At 30.7% G+C, this 19,395-nt stretch overlaps 1 protein-coding gene and 1 non-coding gene across 4 annotated transcripts in view; both read right to left on the bottom strand.

Moving 5' to 3' along the window:
• Window positions 1–19,395, bottom strand: part of LOC118184552 (uncharacterized) — a 90,959-nt gene that overhangs the window by 42,306 nt on the left and 29,258 nt on the right. For all 3 annotated transcript variants that reach the window (XM_085813319.1, XM_085813320.1, XM_085813321.1), the window contains exons 3-4: window positions 8,701–8,814; window positions 2,329–2,372 (exon numbers count right to left, since the gene is read on the bottom strand). In XM_085813319.1, the coding sequence (XP_085669445.1) occupies window positions 2,329–2,372; window positions 8,701–8,814 (158 nt within the window). The remainder of the gene's footprint in view (window positions 1–2,328; window positions 2,373–8,700; window positions 8,815–19,395) is intronic.
• TRNAT-AGU (transfer RNA threonine (anticodon AGU)) lies at window positions 11,625–11,697 on the bottom strand. Its single transcript has one exon. It is a non-coding gene; the product is annotated as a tRNA-Thr (tRNA).

The raw sequence follows: 19,395 nt of genomic DNA, 5'->3' as shown, positions 1-19,395 counted from the left end.
TTGAAAGAAATGTTTAATAAAGTAAACAAATAAATATTAAGCTATTTTTGGTAAATTTTGATACCCTTTAGATCATAATTAAACTTTATTTCATAAATTACGGTTTCATATTTTTAATTTTATAATTTCTGCATGCCATCTTATCAGATTTAAATTGATGATCTATATTCCGGAAAAACCCCTAATCTGGAATTGCCGAAGTCCCAACGAGTCCGGATTAAAGACTTTGTACTGTATATGAAATTAACCCTCCATATAAATTAAAACAATAATCTTCAGATAGTTATTTTCTATTATACTTCCTTTCTTGTGTTAGGGTTTCCGCACTTATTTTTGGCAGCACTGGCATCAACAATAGTTTGGCGATTTTTTATGGTCCTCAAAACGGAATAGTACCGAATAAACTGTTAAAACAAGCGTAAGAATATAAATCTGATATAACTTCTTAAATATAATACAGAAAAGAAAAACTGAGAGAAAGAGCTGAGAAGTAATATTTATTTATACAATTATTTGTACACGAGAAGCCAATCACTTAAAATACAAAATTAGTATTTTTATTAAAAAATGGTTAATGTTCTAGTTCTTTCTCTGCTACATAAGAAGTGTCTTGTTTTTGTATTCTGAAATACAATGTTCTGTGTAAAATGATATATATAAAATAAAAATGCCCTTTTTCACTATATATAAATTTGTAGCTCAGCAGAAGATTCATCTGATTTAAACAACAGATGAGTTAGAGTTAAGTGGTTTATAATAAAGTTAATTGCAAAGAATCAATGTGCAGGGCAAAAGCCTTTAAAAGGGGGTGACAGCCAAAAGTTTCCTAATACTTTTTGACTTACTTTTTTATTTGGGAGGGGGAGTACTTCTGTGCATTCATTAAGTTTATTTAGCTTTCTGTCATTGCAACAATGAAATATCAGAAGGATTTCCCGAGGTTAATTTCATAGTTTTAGTGGCAGTTAGACTGACTCCATCCACTTCTTGCTGCAATCTAAGTTAAGCAGGCAGAAGGGGAACCTGGTTTGCTGTCGAGTTCATTCACCATCTCAAGGGGGGGGGGAAATTGGTGGAAAGTGCATATTCAGATTCTAGCATGTGCTTATTTCATCCTGCATTATTGTGGCCTGTCATACTGTATTGGTTCTTCCTTATCTTGTCTGAACTTGATATTTGAAAAATGATTTCTGCTCGCTCATTCTTTTACTTTGCCGACTTTATATTTGTTGACAGAACAAAATGAATGTCAGAAAAAGAACATAATACATTCAACATGGTTTCTCTTTCATTACCGTGAATAGGGAAGAAAGATTTCAAAATGTTATTTGTTACAAAGTTTTGTTGAATGATTCTTTGAAACCAACCAAGCTAAAGCATTATTTGCAAAATGTTCATCCTGAATGCATGAACAAGGACAAAAGCTTTTTTTTTTTTTTTTTAAATTTTATTTTTTTATAGCAATATAGAAATGATCTTAACAAAAAAGAAATTAGATTCAACAGGAGGCATTCCAAGAAAAAAGCCACAAGTTTACCAAAGCTTTTTATTGGAGATACTAAAGCAGAAAAAACTGAATATAATCCTAACAATACACTTATGCTGTATTCTTACTTAAAATTTTTTCGAAATATACCTCTTCCTCAATTTTCATTTATTAATAAAATTTATTTCAGTTCTTACTTTAAAATCCAGTTTAAAGCACATTAATTGTTTGATGAAATAAAGAACATAAGTAAGACAGGTAACCCTCACGTATAACACACTTTCTGAAGGAAACAGATTCCTATTGATGCTACTAAAAGGAAAACAATCTATGCATCCAGCTTGTTCTCCAGAATCTGAACCTAGATCAAATTAGCAGTGTTCAGTGGTCTTATTCTCTTAGTGACTGGGAGGCCAAGATTAAAATTCAGATATATTTTATAGATACATTCTAAACTTAAAATTGTTACAAAAATATTTCATTCAAAATCTTGGAAAGTTCATAGGTAAATGACAATACATTTTTCACTTACCTTAACTTAATTATATTAAAAATTCTCAAGTTTTAGAATCAGAACAACTTAAAATCTCTTTGGAGTACGTTCATGTCAGTAACATATTTTCAGGTTTTTTTTTTTTTTTTTTTTTTTTTTTAAGCAAACAAATACTAAATAAAACAAAATCACCAGAAAAATAGTTTTTGATATTGGGCCATAATTGACCGGTGATGAGATGAAAATCTATGACATTGCAAACATTTTTAATTCTTTCATTGCTAGTCTTAAAAATTTAAACAATTATGTCCTTAATATTAAATCGTGTAAAAGAAATTGATATATTTACCATTTTTTTAGAGTCCTGGAAAACAGAAGCTGGAGATGCTTCAACTGTAAATAAATAAAAAAAATTTAATATAATAACAAAATAGAAGGGAAAATTTTTATTTGACAAATCCTCCATGATTAAAATTTTCAAAACACATATTTTAAAAACTGAAAATATAAAAAAAAGCATTTTTTATAAATGTTTACATGAAAATAAAAACATAATTAATTATTTATTTTTTGACCACAGGAAGTTATAAGCATCAAAACTTTATGACAGAAGAAAATTTTAGACAAATAAACATTATTAAGGTATTTATATTAATGTCAGAAACACTAAGCTTCATTGACAACAAAATGAGCTACAACATCTATTTAAAATTAATTCCCTTGAATGTTTTTAACTACTGCACATGTATATATTTTTTAAAAGCATTTTTAAATGATATGAAATCTCCCATGGTGACCACTTTCCTTGGCAGACTATCTCTAAAAAAGACTAAAGCTTCTGAAAACATAAATAATACTTATAACCAGGGGTGTGGAGTCCGTAGGGAAAATGACCTACTCTGACTCCCTCATATATATATAATTTATTTTCTAAACAATATTGATTAATTGATTATACCATCTCCCAAGTTTAATTAAAGTAGAATTATTTTAAAAGAGTGAACCCATACTATATATTTTTTTTATTCAAGTTATTCAAGTTATATTTTGTTTATATATATATAAGTATAAGTATATATATATAAGTTATATAGTTATATTAGTTTTATTCAAGTTATATTTTGAAAGATGTTTTGAAGTAATTTAAAACTTAAAAATTATACATATATATATATAAACATATACACATGGGTTACAGATTATTTTTTTTAATAGGGTTACAGCTTATTTTTTTAATATAAAAGAAGTAATAGATGCTACAGAAAAAATTAATGGCATAGCAAATTATTTATATCAATTAGCATTTATTATGAAATGGAAAAGCTGGCATTAATTATTTCTAAGAAACAGTATAGCTTCGGCAAGATTTTCTTTGTTGGATGGCCATAGATCCGATTTGATAAACTTCAGAGCTGAAAATCGTCTTTCCACACTAACTTGAGTAGGAAGAAGAGGTGTTCTTTTACTTCTTTTAACTTTTCAGGATAGATTTTTATATGTTCTAAAAGAGACATCTTGCAAACGCAATCATATTTCTTTATTTCTTCAAAGGCCATGTAGAAATTTTGTTTGTATTTTTTCATTTTTATATCTAAAGGCTCTTGTTTTTTATTTTCGTTCGCTCTGCCTTAGCCTTTTTAATATTATCCAAAAAATATAATTCATCAATGGAAAAGGATGATAGAGACTCAACTGCAATGTCTGCAGTTTGACTGTTCTGATTCAAATTCTCAAATTGTTCTGAGAATAATTTCATTCTTAATGAAAGCTCATGGATGACTTTCTTTGCCTTTTTAATTTGTTCATCATCCAAGAAAATTCGGTGTTTCAGATCTCCATATATTGAACCCAACAAGATCTCATTATCTAGCAAACTAGTTTCTCTTCTCTTCATTGAAGAAATGATTCCTTCTGCAATAATCTCTCCATTTCAGAAAGAACAAACATTCCATTCTCGCCTCCTGTCTTCAGATTACAGCTTTTTTGTGGCTATATATGGTATAGAAAGAAGAGGTTACAATTCTGCAAGATCATTCCACGGTCTTTCTGTTTGTGAAACATTATGGTTATCTACATCTTCTAAAAAAGTTCTTAATTCTAAAATGCTCTTTATCATCAAATATATACTTCCTTATCGCATAGCTTGGTCAATAATTGCTCCTTTTCCTGCTCGCTTTATGAATAGCATCAATTTTAAGAGTTCTTGCTGCTTACCTAAATTTATCAGTGAGATTTGTAACTAAATGAATCAGTTTAACCACTAATGCGAAATATCACATCCATCCTCCTCCCTTATATTTATTTATTAATAGATCAATAAAATAGAAAATAACTATTTATTAATGTATACAGTCCATAAATAAAAATAATAACTCAGCTTGTCATTAATTTTTTTCAATTCATTTAAATTTAATTTCAAATTCAAACTTTCCAACGAAAACTGGAATCAGAGTCAACCTGTTTTTAGCGACACCAGCTCCAACTCCTTTTACTGCAAAATCTGCCCGACTCCGATTCTGACTCCACAGCCCTGCTTATAACATTATTCTCTAAGATAAATCTGCTGTAAGTAAACTGAGCCCATTAAATATTCATTGAGCTGATGAATAAATACCTAATTTTTGATAGCAAAATAAAATATTTTTGCTCTAAATAAACAAAAAGAATGAATTAAATTTCTAATATATACAATGATAGGAAAATTCTTGAGTATAGTAATTAATTATGATATTCTAATCATTATTATTTTTTTTTTTTACTTTGCAATACTTTTTGTTTGTATTTTTTCCCTATATAATTTATCTTACGTTACTGTAATTATTTATAAAAGATTATGATGTCATATAACAGATTTCCATAACAGAAGCATCATATTCATCAGTCAATTTCTATTGTATTACTATGTCATATTATTTTCTGCTTCAACAATCAATCACATAGAACAGAATCACTGTTCAAATATTCCCACTGTGACTCTGAAAAATGACATCAGGGTCAACAAATTATTAAAATCCTTGAATGTAAATCTCAAAACAGATATGCATGCAACATTTTCTAGTCTATTTGTTAATCTCTAAAACTTTAAACAAAATTATATCTTTAATATTATTCCTTCGATTCAGTTCTATTTTGGATGCCATTGCAATTTGTCACTTTTATTTCTAAATCACACTTCAGTATGTTTGTAATTTTTTTTTTTTTTTTCAAAAGAATAAACCTTTTCAGCATAGAAAATAAAAGTAGTATTAAATTTAGAAACAGATACTGCTGCCAATCTGCAGTTGTTATATAACGGAAGTTATTGGGGTGGGGAATCAAAACATCCAATCAATTTTAATGCTGCATAAGGTTTTTTATACTCTTGTGTAGTATCACAATATACTAATCTAACTCAGCCCTACTTATACGATTTAAAAAAAAAAAAAAAAAAAAAAAAATTTAACATTAGTATTATGCATTGCTTCCTTCACACTTATGCCAAACAAATTCAAGAGCAAAATCACAAAATATTTAAAAACAGTATAACTTTAGAATTCCTAAACAGTGTTAAGGGTTGCCATACTTTTTTTTACTAGATTATTACTTAGAAAATTAGCTGTTCAAGCACTCAGCTCCTTTAAAGAGTTACCATAAAAAGGAAAAAAGTGTTTAATGATTTTAACGAGTCTAGCTAATATCATTTCATAAAAATATTTAATATTACTAATTAGACATTTTGTGATTTAAATGCATTTTATATAAATTAATTAGATTAAAAAGTAGAGAAAATATTTTTAAGAATTGCATTTGTTGCTTTTTAATCATTTAGTTTTCTACTCACCAGCAGAAGGATTAAACATGAAAGTTAAATATCTTATGCTTTACTAAATGGCGACACGCTTGTATATGGAGATGATAGTATTCTATTTGTGGCAGTGGCAACACATTGCTTTCAAATAGCTGAATTTGAGGATAAAAAATTAAAGATAAATATCTTATATAATGCTGAATGGCAACAATTTCCTATGCTAGAAATATATACAGATATTTCATTATTGAATATTTTTTTAAACAAAACTTCCCGATAACATTTTGTGGTAAAAAATGAGTTTCAAGACCAAAAGCATACCTAGATATAATAAATCTTGAAATAATTACACTCCAGTATCTCTGTTATAATGACTACTTTGATAGTGTGTATGAATTCAATAGAAAATGCAGATGAATTAATTAAAAAATTTCTTTGGTATACTTAATGAAACAAATAAAAGAAGCACAGAACAGCATGGACTGCAAAGGAGTAAAGGAGCATTTATAGAAAAGGGGTTTAACTGCAAACGGTCAGTAGGTTAAAATGTAAATAAATTGCAATCTCCAGGTGAACAGTTAGCAATTGACATTAACATAAAATACAAAGGTTATGAATATCTTCAAGTTGAAGATGATTGGTAGTAAAATATTTCTGAAATATATCATAGTGCCTATACTTCTGTACGCAAAATTAGATAAACAGACGAATAAGCAAGTAACATATTTAAAATTCATGAACAAGATTTATAATATAATCATTTTCCTTTGTAAATATTTCCATATTTTAAAAATTTACTGACTTACAATATTTCAAAAATTTAACTATAAAGTTAATTTTTCAGAGCCTTTGCCACACTATTTTTCTTTCTAACTGAATTGTAATTTTCATTAACCTGTGATAATAATAAAATGAAATACTAGACTTCTGCTTCAGTTTTTTTCTTTCAGCACTTTGTTTAGCTGAATTAAATCCCCCTGAACAAGACAAAACCAATTTGGAAATCTATAATTGTCATCACAAAGTCTTCTCTAAATAAATTATCTCTAAATGACAGCAAACCATCTGCAATAGTGAGCTGTTGAACTACACATATTTCACAGTTCATATTGCAACAACTTTAAAATATGAGTTGCTGAATGTATAGAGCAAAATATTAACATGATACTTCCTTAATATAATGGCCCTGACCTTAGGATTATGCTAAGAGGACACCTATGATTTTGCCAAGCTCGTGAAGTACGAATGTAAAAATAAACGACACATTATATAATAATAACAGTAATACCCACGTTGTTTCTTAAGAATATTTTTAATAATCATTCTGCCAAGAATATACTTCCGAAATTGCTTTCAACAATTCATCAAAAACATAATTTTTTCCTATGTAATTTCTCCACATAAATTCCAAAGATATGATTCAGTGGGATGCCAAACTGTGCTCCATTGTTTTTTTGTTATACCCCTTGGGTGAGTAAAACCTGTTGTTGGGTCTAAGAAATTATACCTATGGTTTACATTAAAATGACTATAACCAGCTTCTTCAGTGTGTTTATATACTTTCCAGCAGTCTGAGTATATTGCCGATCCATCCTGCACATGTTGAAAATGTCCATAAATGTATCAGCAGCTCTATGCAAGATTTGAATGATAAAGCACTCACTATCTTCCTCCAGAAATCCACTGTTGTGGGAGTACTCTGCTGCTGCTGTTCTTATGTTGGATGAACAAATTTTCATCAATTTAAAATATTTTATCAGGACAGTTCTTTCACCCACTGAATTTTCGCATCCAACACACTTCTCATATGCAAATATTCCAATCAATTGCAGCACTTTCACACATATTAAGCTGTTCTTCTACCCAAGAATACATAAATCTAATAGCAATAAAGAATGATATTCTGGAACCACATAACTAATTTCCAACACAGAAGCCCTTCTTTTTACAATTTTTAACATTACATCTGCAGATGGTTCTGTTGCTAACATATAGTTTCAAGTTGTGGCCATTTCTGCATACCTGTCTGTCAGGTAAAAAGACTTTTTTCTAAATAACTATATAAATAAAACAGACATGGCATCCACTTCTTTATTTGGTAAATTAAAGATTGTCAGCCATGTTTTCACACATACACAAAAGTGTGAACTCAATAACCTTAGCAAAAATGAAGCATAAAGCTAATATAAGAACATGTGGGGAGATACCTTGATTGATTAATGTCTTTATCTCTAATGGCCATGGTTCTAAATAGAAACATGTTGAAATCAAAATCAACAGTAAATTCTTTTAACTAAAATATCTAAAATTATCTGTCAACTTGAAATACCCCAAATTCCTGAGATTTCAAAAGTGTCCTAATCAAAGATTAATATTTACATATAACTTTTCTTAATGACATATATCCGGAATAAAAAGATTTAAAAAGAAAAATGCAAAAAACTGCTGCATTTTATAACTGAAGCAGATTTGACTTATAACACATTTTTTTCCCTTAAATTTTAAGGAGTCAAAAATAATTTTTAAAATTAATTGTAATTAAATGCAATACATTCCCATGATACCTATTTCTCTATTCATGCTGCTTTTTTCATGCATTTTCTTATCATGATTCTTTTTCGATTCATTTCTTAAAAACATTTAAAAAGTACAAAAAGAATAAATCTACATTTATAAATCGATTTATACCATTTTCATGATGGGAATTTCAGAAAGCTAAACTAAGTTATTTTTTTCAATGAAATATCTCTAAGACAGGCACACTTCCAGATGATTTTGTCGTTCTGTGAAGACAACTATAAAGTGATGTTAAATATTATTATTTATTTATGTTCTCAGAAATATTAGCCACTTTCTCAAGTAGCCATTTTAGGGAAGTGGTTACCATATTAATCGATAGCCATCATGATTATATTGTAATAAATTATTACTTACCATCCGACACTGTTTCTTCCAATAATTTACTATCTTCTTTTTCTTCTATTTGCTTTATTAAATTTCTTTCATCTTTTGTGGAGGGTTTATTAAAACCACATGCATCTCTAAGAGCTATAAAAAAAATTCCACTTTTGACAAAAGAATACATAATTTAATTCTCTTTTCAATTAATAAAATGGAGAGCGGTCAATTTTCATTTAATTTTGATTTTAATAAAAATAACATGGCGAAGGTTAAAAATTTACTCCTACATATATTTAAAAAAAAAAAGAAAGAAACTAATTTTGAAAAAGTTAAAAATTTGAATATCATCTGTAATTTAAAAAAAAAAATAGCTTTTCATATAGTGTTAATAAATATTTATTATGCATCATTGAGGGAAAAATTTTCATATAATTAACCATAAAAATTTATTTGAAATTAAGGTTGAAAATGTAAGGTTAAAAACAGCTGTGGCAATTCACGGCAACAAAATCCATAAACCACATTTGGCATTATTATCATTAAAAAAAAAAAAAAAAAGATGCCAAATTTCAAAACAGGAAAATATGTAAATTCGTGTACATCTTAGAAAATGTTAAACAAAAAACTCTAGCAATTTTATAAAAGTAAGCTTGAACTTTCGATTATGTCAAAAAGAATTTCCGATTCTCGATCTACAAAGCGAAAGCATGTTCTGATGTCCATCATAATCTTTTGCAGGTATGCTTAGAAATATACCTACTTTAAGATGATGGTAAAAATTTTATAGGTTATAATTCAAAATTTTTTTCGAAAAATTTATAAAAATTATTTTAAAATACAAATTTAAAAAATAAATTATAAAAAGTGGGTGAATTTTATTTGGAATGAACTTAAATTTCGAAATGTGAAAGGAAGAATCAAAAACGTTTCGTAAAAAAAGAGATATTAATAAATATATACCAAATTCAATTAACACTGAGGAGCTAAAATTTTGAGAGCTAATGTTTTGAAAACTACTCATGCGATTTTTACAAAACTTGGCACTCTGGCATAATTTGAGTCGTAGAATTGAAATATGTAAAAAAATTGGTATGTTATTTCAGAAAAAGTCCGATTTTGTGTCAAAACACCTATGTTAGAATAGTGCTATATATAAATCTAATATATATCCTAAGTCACACTTTTGAGACATGAAGAACATAATTTGAATTTCATCAATTGGCCCAGTAGAACGGGAGATATAGAACTGGCCCTTTTTTTGTGCGTGTGTGCAGTGTACCTAAAAATGAAATATTAGTTCAGAAAACATTTTCTGATGTAAAGAGATTAAGTTATGAACATTGATATGGAGATTATAATAAAAAGTATCAATGAATAATAATTTTTTTTCTGAAAAGGAGATCTCGCAGACTTAGTGTTCTAGAAGACAAAAAGCGGCTCCAGAATTGGTACATAACCAATTCATAACATTATTTACATAAATTAGAAATGGAAAATGTTTTTAGTTTAAATAATGTTTTTCATATGATTATGATTCTAAAGTAATAAAACTACTTGGAAATATTAAAATGATATTTTTTATCCTTAAAAATTCTGAAATTACTTATGTGACAGTTCTTTTGTCATATCGCATATAACAGAATTATAAATTAAAGAAAGCTGCACAATAGTAAATAACAGAATATCACTGAATGGCATTAACAGAGGGGAAAAAATCAACCTCAAATGATTCTAAATTTATTTTTTAACCAACCGCTAAAGACAGGTTGAAAACAATATCAGATACCTGCATTTTCATGTTGGCCATGAAACTGTTGCCAAGCAGTACAATTAGCACCAATTGTGAATATCCATAATACACTTATTATGTCATAAAGCACTCACTCCACTTTTGTCAGATGCAGCCTTGATTAATTCTCAATAAGCTACCTTTAGTTTTTATGAACAAAGATACAAATTAACTGTTATTATTGTATTATTTCCTTAAATTTCGGAAAAAAAAAATTAATTTGAAGGCTGTAGAATTATATTAGTGACCAGTGGCGGCTCGTGGCTAAAATTAGTGAGGGTGCTGTTCCAAAAAAATTTAACCTTTGTTTTAAAATTGTGTAAAAGGAAACAAACATGTATAAAAAGAAAATTTATTTTGAAACTTTATGAAATCTTACAAGAAAATAATTAAACATTTCTTAATTACTTTAACCAAAATTGTTACAGTTCAATCTTTGTCTATTAATTTAAAAATGAAATCTATTCCTCTTGTTTCAATATGCGCAAAAAGATTAATAATTTTCTCCTTGATCTCTGGATGACAACTGAGGAAATGTTTCTTTATTGAAAGCAATGCAAGTGCATTTAGTCTTTCCGAATTCCTAGTGCTTCTTAGAAAAGTTTTCGTTCTTTTCAATGTTGAAAAGCAGCGTTCAGCCTCTAATGTAGTCATGGGAACTCTCAAGAGAATTTTTACCAACTTCGTAATTTCACTAAGAACACCATCTAAATTATTTTCGAAGATAAATTTCAGTAGTTCAATTAATTTGCAGTATTCATGGATATCAGATCTACAATAGAATACTTTTAATTCAGTTTCAAGATTTTCTTTGTCAACCATTGGATATGCTTCAGTGGTCAGTACTATTTCTTCTGTAGAATGTTCATTCCTAAAACTAGCGAAGCATTTCTTTTTAAACAATTTAACAGCTGCTAAGTGTTTAGTGGAAGAATATCTGTGCATTATATCAATACATAATATAAAGTCACATATTTCCTTAGCTTCTGACATCAGTGTCTTTGAAAAATTCTCACAGTACTTTGAATTTCTTAATTCTAAAATAGCAGTTTTGAAATTTGTTACATATATATTCATTAACTTTAAACACACTAATTTCTCTGGATTGCATTTAGTTTGTAGAGACATTAGGATTTTTTGGAAGCCAGAGAGATGAAAAATTAGCAACTGCCTTCGCCGGGAATCGAACCACGGACCTCTGAAATACTGGCTCAGTGTGCTGACCACTACACCACGAAGGCACGCTAAGAAAGCAGGAGATATACCTTGTAAGTTATATATTATTTCAACATGAGGCATCTGATAAAAAAGCTCTAAGCAAAACTTGAAATTATCATCTTTTAGATGTTTTAAAATTCCTGTTGCTTTTGTAATAGTTTGATCTGCATTTGATGTTGACTGAATTTTAGTAAGGTAATTTTTTAAAAGTTGCAAATTTTTACAAACTCTGTTTATGGTCCATATGATGAAGTTCAACCTTGTGGAAGAATACCACATGCGCAAAGTAAAATAAAATCATGTTTCCAACAACATGCCAGAATTTCGGCACTGCAAGAGCGACAGTGCTCTTGTCTCTACCCGGCACGCGTGCTGCTTTCTGTATGCGCATGCGCAGAACAGCCAAACACCACGACACTGGAACTGTGAAGCGCACAGTTCCAAAAACAGACTTTCGTACGTTTTTCACAAAGTAAAGTACAGCTGCTGACATTAAACCTAAGGATTATGTATTATAAAAGTATAAAGGAAGAATTAAAGACTGAAGGGCGCACTATATTAAATATTAAAAATAATAAGTGAAAATAGGGGTGCTGCAGTTCCACAGTGCTTGTAACAAGCCGCCACTGTTAGCGACCAAACTCTGGTTCATTTAGAGCTGGTTGAAAGAAATGACACTTGTTGAAAAGGTAGGGGTACACCAGTATATGGCCGACAAAACAGATAATAGATTGCAACAAGCACCCGTGAGAAATTTGATTTCGTAGCATTCTAAAAACAGCTTTTGGTAAAATCAGAGGACCTAACAAAACAACAGAAGTCAACGAAAGCCTTTCTACAAAGCCAACTAAATACTCCTGCAGCAGTGGCTATTTGATGGATTGTGCAGAGAGACTGTTGACGTTTTATTGAAAGAGTTTCAGATAGAAATGTGGCTCAGAATTCCGCATGAAGGACTAGGACACATTTAATGGACCAAGTACATGATTAATATATAAGTATCCCAAATCAAAAATTTGATATCTTAATCAATTTTTACTAAATATAAAGAAACAAGAAGAATGTATGAAAAGTTAAATTTTGTAATTTTTAAAAGAGTAACCTTTAAAACTTAAAAAATAATAAACCATGAATATTTACACCATTTAAAACATTTTAGTAGTTGGAAGTACAGTCAAAAGTCGTTAATCCGGACTCGTTGGGACTTTGGCGATTCCGGATTCTAGATCATCAGTTTAAATCTGGTAAGATGGCATGCAGAAATTATAAAATTAAAAATATGAAACTGTAATTTATGAAATAAAGAACAATTATGATCTAAAGGGTATCAAAATTTACAAAAAAAAAAAAAAAAAAAAAAAAAAAAAAGCTTAATATTTATTTGTTTACCTTATTAAACATTTCTTTCAATGGAAGTTGTTTAAGTTGCTTTGTTTTATGTGCTAATACTTTCTCTTTAATTCTATATAAACAGACATAATTTCTTGTTCAGTTACAAAGTCCCGCTGTTCAAGTCCTGTAATTGCTGTGCAGAGAATACCGACTAACTTGTCAATCAAAATTTTTTCGTTTTCACTAACCTCTCTGTCACTTTCTTCATGTCTTTATCCATTTTTTTGCAGCAATTCCACTTTTTGTTTGATGGGCATCGAAACATACTTTCGCTTTGTAGATCCTTTGGGAGCTCCAGCATCAGAAATTCTATTTGACATAATCGAAAGTTCAAGCTTACTTTTATAAAATTGCTCTAACAGTCTGCAAAAAATAATAAGCTGGATCCAATTCGAAGATTAAGGAACAATGCAATCTGCAACATTAACTGAAATAGATAATTAGGTAATTTTAGCTTATACCATCCTTTATACATTAAATACGCATGCATAAACGTATTATGCGCTTGCACACACACATATGTGCAGCCGTAAAGGTCTTACGCATGCGCAGAAAGTTTGTAGCTTTGAGGTCCGGATTATGGGAGTCCGAAATAACAACTTTTGACTGTATATGTATATGATCAATAGTTGCAAAGAAAGGCCTGTATAGTGGAGACAGATTGTATATAATCTAGCATGTAAGATACTAACACTAAATTGACTGAATCTCTTATGGCTCCTATTAATTTGGGTACTTGAGCATTAACACAACCACCTCGGAGAAATTTGGCAATTTTTTACTGATTAAAAGGTAAAAGTAACTTATCAGGTGCAAGTTAGTAGTTTTCATGGCTTTTCAATGTGGGATTACATTCCTCCATAGTGGTCTGACGGAAAAGAAAAAAATTATGACACTATTTGAGATGAGCATGAATGCTTATATCTTCAAAACTACAAATGTTACAATTAATCTAAATACATCATTAGATAGACGAAAGAGCACATTAACAAATAATAACAGAAAAACAATAAAGATTTTTACAAAGGGTATACGCATAGTAACACACGAAAAATATAAAAATTCTGGTGTTGTCTTAAAGTTTCATGTGTGTGTGTGGCAAGGTCATCTGGTAGATAGTTGTGCATAGATAGTCAGAGTGTTTGGGTGCTGCTTTCTGCATTTTATTTATCTAAGTGGTAAGGTCATCTGGTAGACAGTCAGTGTGCTCATGTGGTGTTTGTTGTATTTTATACGAAATGAAAATTTGATTTTATCAAACATCATTCTAGGTGCCAAGTAACTATCCAAGAATTAAATGTAATATACTGAAAATTATGCTACAAGTTCTACAATTATTTTTGTTGAGTTCATGTTAAATTGCTTTAAACTTTTATCAGTAACATAAAAATAAGTCAATGTCTAAAAAAAATAAATAATTTAAATTTTTTTGGAGGACAAAGAACAATTATTGGAACAGCTTTAGTATTGATACTTTTGGTGATTTTTTGATTTGGCGGCAAACTTGTGTCGCCAAGGTAGATTGGGCTTTGAAGATCGGAAAAAAATGCCGGATTGTAAGTAATAAATTATAATTGTAAATAAAACACAACCTAAACTAAATAACAGTCCTAAAAAAATAACCTCTTGATTAGAATAAACTGTCTCTCTAATTTTCAACATTTCTAGTACTACTATGATAAATTCTTGAAACACTGCCGTGAATGAATTTATGGCAGTAATTACGTTATGAGTAATGAAATTAAAAAAAATTTTAAACTACAAAATATAATATTAATGTATTAAATATTAATATTTTAAGTAGTTAGTTAATACTTATATTAGTATTTAGCTAATACAGTCAAAAGTCATTAATCCAGACTCGTCGGGACTTCGGTGATTCCGGATTATCGATCATCAGTTTAAATATGGTAAGATGGCATGCAGAAATTACAAAATTAAAAATATGAAACCGTAATTTATGAAATAAAGAGCAATTATGATCTAAAGGGTATCAAAATTTACAAAAAGAAAAAGCTTAATATTTATTTGTTTACTTTATTAAACATTTCTTTCAATGTAAGTTATTTATGTTGCTTCGTTTCATGTGATAATACTTTCTCTTTAATTCTATTAAACAGACATAATTTCTTGTTTAGTTACAAAGTTCCGCTGTTCAAGTCCTATAATTGCTGTGTTGAGAATATGGACTAATTTGTCAATCGAAATGTTTTCGTTTTCAATAACCTCTGTGTCACTTTCTTCACTATTGGAAGGAAATTATAATGACGAGGAACTTGATTTAAATCATATCAAAGACAGAGTACATCGAGATGAAATACTACATTTAGTAAGGAATTATAAGCCAAATAAAATAAAAACATCTGCCCTGAAGATAAGGATAGTGCTGACAGATCAACTTCTTATTCATTGCGCGCAGCGATGTCCCCCCCCCTGGCCGCAGAGCAGCATGAAATTGATAAACAGATTTCAGATTTCGAAACCTACTTTCGCTTTGTAGATCCTTTACATATTAGTAAATATATATCGGAAATTCTAATTGACATAATCGAAAGTTCAAGCTTACTTTTATAAAATTGCTCTAACAGTCTGCAAAAAATAATAATCCAATTCGAAGATTAAAGAACAACGCAATCTGCAACATTAACAGAATTAGATAATTTTAGCTTAGCTTATACCATCCGTTATACATTAAATGCGCATGCCTAAAAAAAAAAAATTAAAAGGTTTCAAATTTAACCAATTTATTAACAATATAATAAAGAATAAAAACACGGAAAATAAATTTAAACAATATCCGAGTGTTAGGAAAATATATAATATAACCATCATTCATCAAATAATATTTTTACCTGGTCTCCAAAACACTGGCATTCAATACAAACAAAAATGTCCTAAACATTAATTATGCGACCTAAAAATGAAGTTGGCTACACATTCAAAACGTCCATGATCAATGGTTGAGAAAACACCTAAAAATTTAAATCAAGTTCTTGAAAGCACTTAAAACCGGCCTAACTCCATTTGCACAAGGAATCGCCGCTCACGTATTTTAAATGCCGCCTTCATTGAAGAACATGGATGCCGCTCACGGCAGTCACTCACATGGTAGCCTCTGGAACCAAGGAACTTTATTCTGGAACAACCATCTTATGGATATGAACCAAGGAACTCATTCCGGAACAATCATCCCGCGGACAGGCACCAAGGAACTTTATTCAGGAACAGACATCCCGCGAACCGGAACCAAGGCACTTTATTCACCGGACTGCATGCATCCTTCTGAAGGGGCTGGAAACCGCTCACTCAAGTGCCAGGAAAGCAGGAACTAGAAGGGCTGATCAGCTAGCGGCATGAATCGGCTTTTCAGATGACGTAACATCACGTTTCGTTTTTGCATCTCAATTAGGTTCAAAACATATAGCAGCCATGTTATCAGCGAACAATATTGGCCTCGAAACATAGTTACTTGCAACCTTAAACTGAATGCATTCATCCAAGATGTTTTTAAACCAAACTAATTCTTTTGCTGATTCAGTCATGGAGATAAATTCAGCCTCCATAGTAGACAAACTCACTCCCTTTTCTTTAAATGTACGCCAAGATACAGATGATTCTCCCAACAAAGCTATTTGTCCACCAATAGACACCATATCATCCCTGCTTGAAGCAAAATCCGAATCTGAATATATATTGAGCTTCAGTTCCTTGCATACCAGTTTAAGTTTGTGCTGTCTGGTATTGGAAACATACCCTAAAAGTTTAAGTAATCCTTCCCAGTGAAACTTACCAGGATTGCTTTGGAACTGAGAAAATATATTAACAGCATAAGCTATATCCGGACGAGTACGATTGCAAAGAAACGAGAGACATCCCAAAACATTTCTATAAGGATAATTCATCATTTCAGTCGTTTCTTCTTGTGTACTGGGACTTTGAGTATTTCACACCTTTAACTATTGGAAGGGAAGTAATTTGTATTTTAAAAGACTTAAATCGATCAACTATGTCTTCTATATATAATTGCTGATGAATTAAAACACTATTGTTCTCATATTCAAATTCCACACCCAAAAGCTTTCTTGTTTTACCTAAAATTTTTAAATCAAAATGTGAACTCAGGACTTTTAATATTCTTTTGGCCTGAACTTCACTTTTCCCAAACACAACTATATCATCAACATAAATCAACAGAAAAACAAAATCTTTAAAATGATAGACACAATTACACCATTCAAACTTGAAAAACCCTAGGTTACATAGTGTTCTATCCAACTCGTAGTACCATAATCGCCCACTCTGATGCAAACCATACAAGGCTCTATCTAAACGACACACAAAAGTTTCTTTATCTCGCTCTACAAAAAACCCTGAGGTTGGGACATGTAAATTTCCTCTGATAAAAAAGCGTAGAGATAGGCACTTTTTACGTCACATTGTATATTTGCCCATCCAAGATGTGCAACTAAAAGGGAGAAAAAGAGCCTTATTACTGAAACGTTGACTACAGGAGAGTAGGTTTTCATCATAGGTATCGAATTTAATTTGCCAATAACCCTGAGCCACTAAATGAGCTTTAAAACGAACAATGTTTCCAAATTCGTCACGTTTAATGTTGAAAATCCATCTGCAACCCAGTGGAGTCTTGTCTTTAGGAAGTGGAACAAGATGCCATACCTTATGCTTTCGCATGTTGGCCATTTCCTCTTCCATTGCCTCTATCCATTTAAGCTTTTCTGTGGATTTCATTGCTTGGTTATAAGTGTTTGGAATTGAAACATCTAGTCAGCTATCTCGAGTATATGACGTTGAAGGAGTGCCAGTTGGGTCGATTTCACCGCTATAAGTATTGCTTCCCTTAAAATCAAACAAGGTAGGATCATACTGAATATTATGTTCGGTGCAATACCTTTCTACATCATTTGGTGATCGTAGTCTTTGATTAGACCCCCTCTCAAAATAATACACATCCGTACGAGTGCCGTCTGGCCTTGAACAGGTTTACGAAGCCAAGTTACTTGTCTCAATGTAGATTGAGTGTCAGTGCCAATTGTAGAAGAAGGTACATTGGTATCGGTTCTTTCCTCTATTTCAGGAAAATAGCCAACTGGAGTATCAGTAGATTGGAACTCTACCCTTTCTTCAGATTCCAAATCAGGAAGGGTGCCCAGTGCAGCTCCACTGCCACTTTTCTGCATTCCAACTGACTCTTTAAAAGTAGCATTTAGGGTTTCTACTACCTTTTGCTCATTTTCCAACCAAATTTTGTACCCTTTTGTTCGTACACTGTACCCAATAAATCGGCCCTTTGTTGCCTTTGGATCAAGCTTAGAATGTCTTTTAGCCTTTGGAATTCCCACATAGGCAATCGTTCCAAATGCCTTAAGGTGACGTACTGATGGTTTCCGCTTAGTGTACAATTCGAATGGGGTTCTATCTTGGCCCTTATGACAAATTCTATTAAATGAATATGCAAAATACATTACTGCACCTGACCAAAATTCGGAACTCATTCCGCTATCACGTAAGATTGCACGTACATTGTTGAGAGCTGTCTGATTAAATCTTTCACAAACTCCATTCTGTTCTGGAGTATATACATCTGTAAATTCGTGTTTTACACCATTTTTATTACAATATGACCTGAATTGATCATTATCATATTCTCGCCCATTGTCAGTCCTAAAGTATTTAAACCTAAGGTTCAAAGATTTTTCCGCACGTGCTATATGCCTTTCAAATACTTCAAACACCTGACTTTTCTCCACAATGGGGTACACTTCCATGTAACGAGAACATTCGTCAATAAAGGAAACGAAATAACGTTCACTATTCCTACCTGGAATGTTAATAGGTCCCCATACATCAGAAAAAACCCTTTCAAGCGGCCTCTTTACTTGAATACCTTCTAAGGGTCTATAGGAGATTCGTCTTTGCTTATTGATTTGGCAATGTTCACAAAACAAATTAGGTGAGTGCTTTAACACAGGAAGACCTCGAATTGAATGTCTCTTACTAATCCTGACAATAACACCATAATTTATATGACCAAACCGACCATGCCATAATTCACTATTATTATGCTGAACTGTGGATGCCTCAAATTTTACAGATTTGCCCCCCTTTTTGACTATTTTCGGGAATACATGATAGTTACTTCCTATCAACTTAGCTTTGTACAAAGTTTCATTTTCATCATCAGTAACTTTAATTTGCCCATTTTTACCATAAAATCTCGCTCCATTGATATCCACCCTAGGTCCAGATATTAAATTTCGTCTCAGTTCAGGTGAGTATAACACATCTTTAAGCAAAATAACCGTATCCCC

The sequence above is a fragment of the Stegodyphus dumicola genome, chromosome 3 (assembly GCF_044657685.1).
Source record: "Stegodyphus dumicola isolate Sdum_Otavi_A_Nest chromosome 3, ASM4465768v1".
Lineage (NCBI taxonomy): Eukaryota > Metazoa > Arthropoda > Arachnida > Araneae > Eresidae > Stegodyphus > Stegodyphus dumicola.
This window is presented reverse-complemented; position numbering and strand designations above follow the sequence as displayed.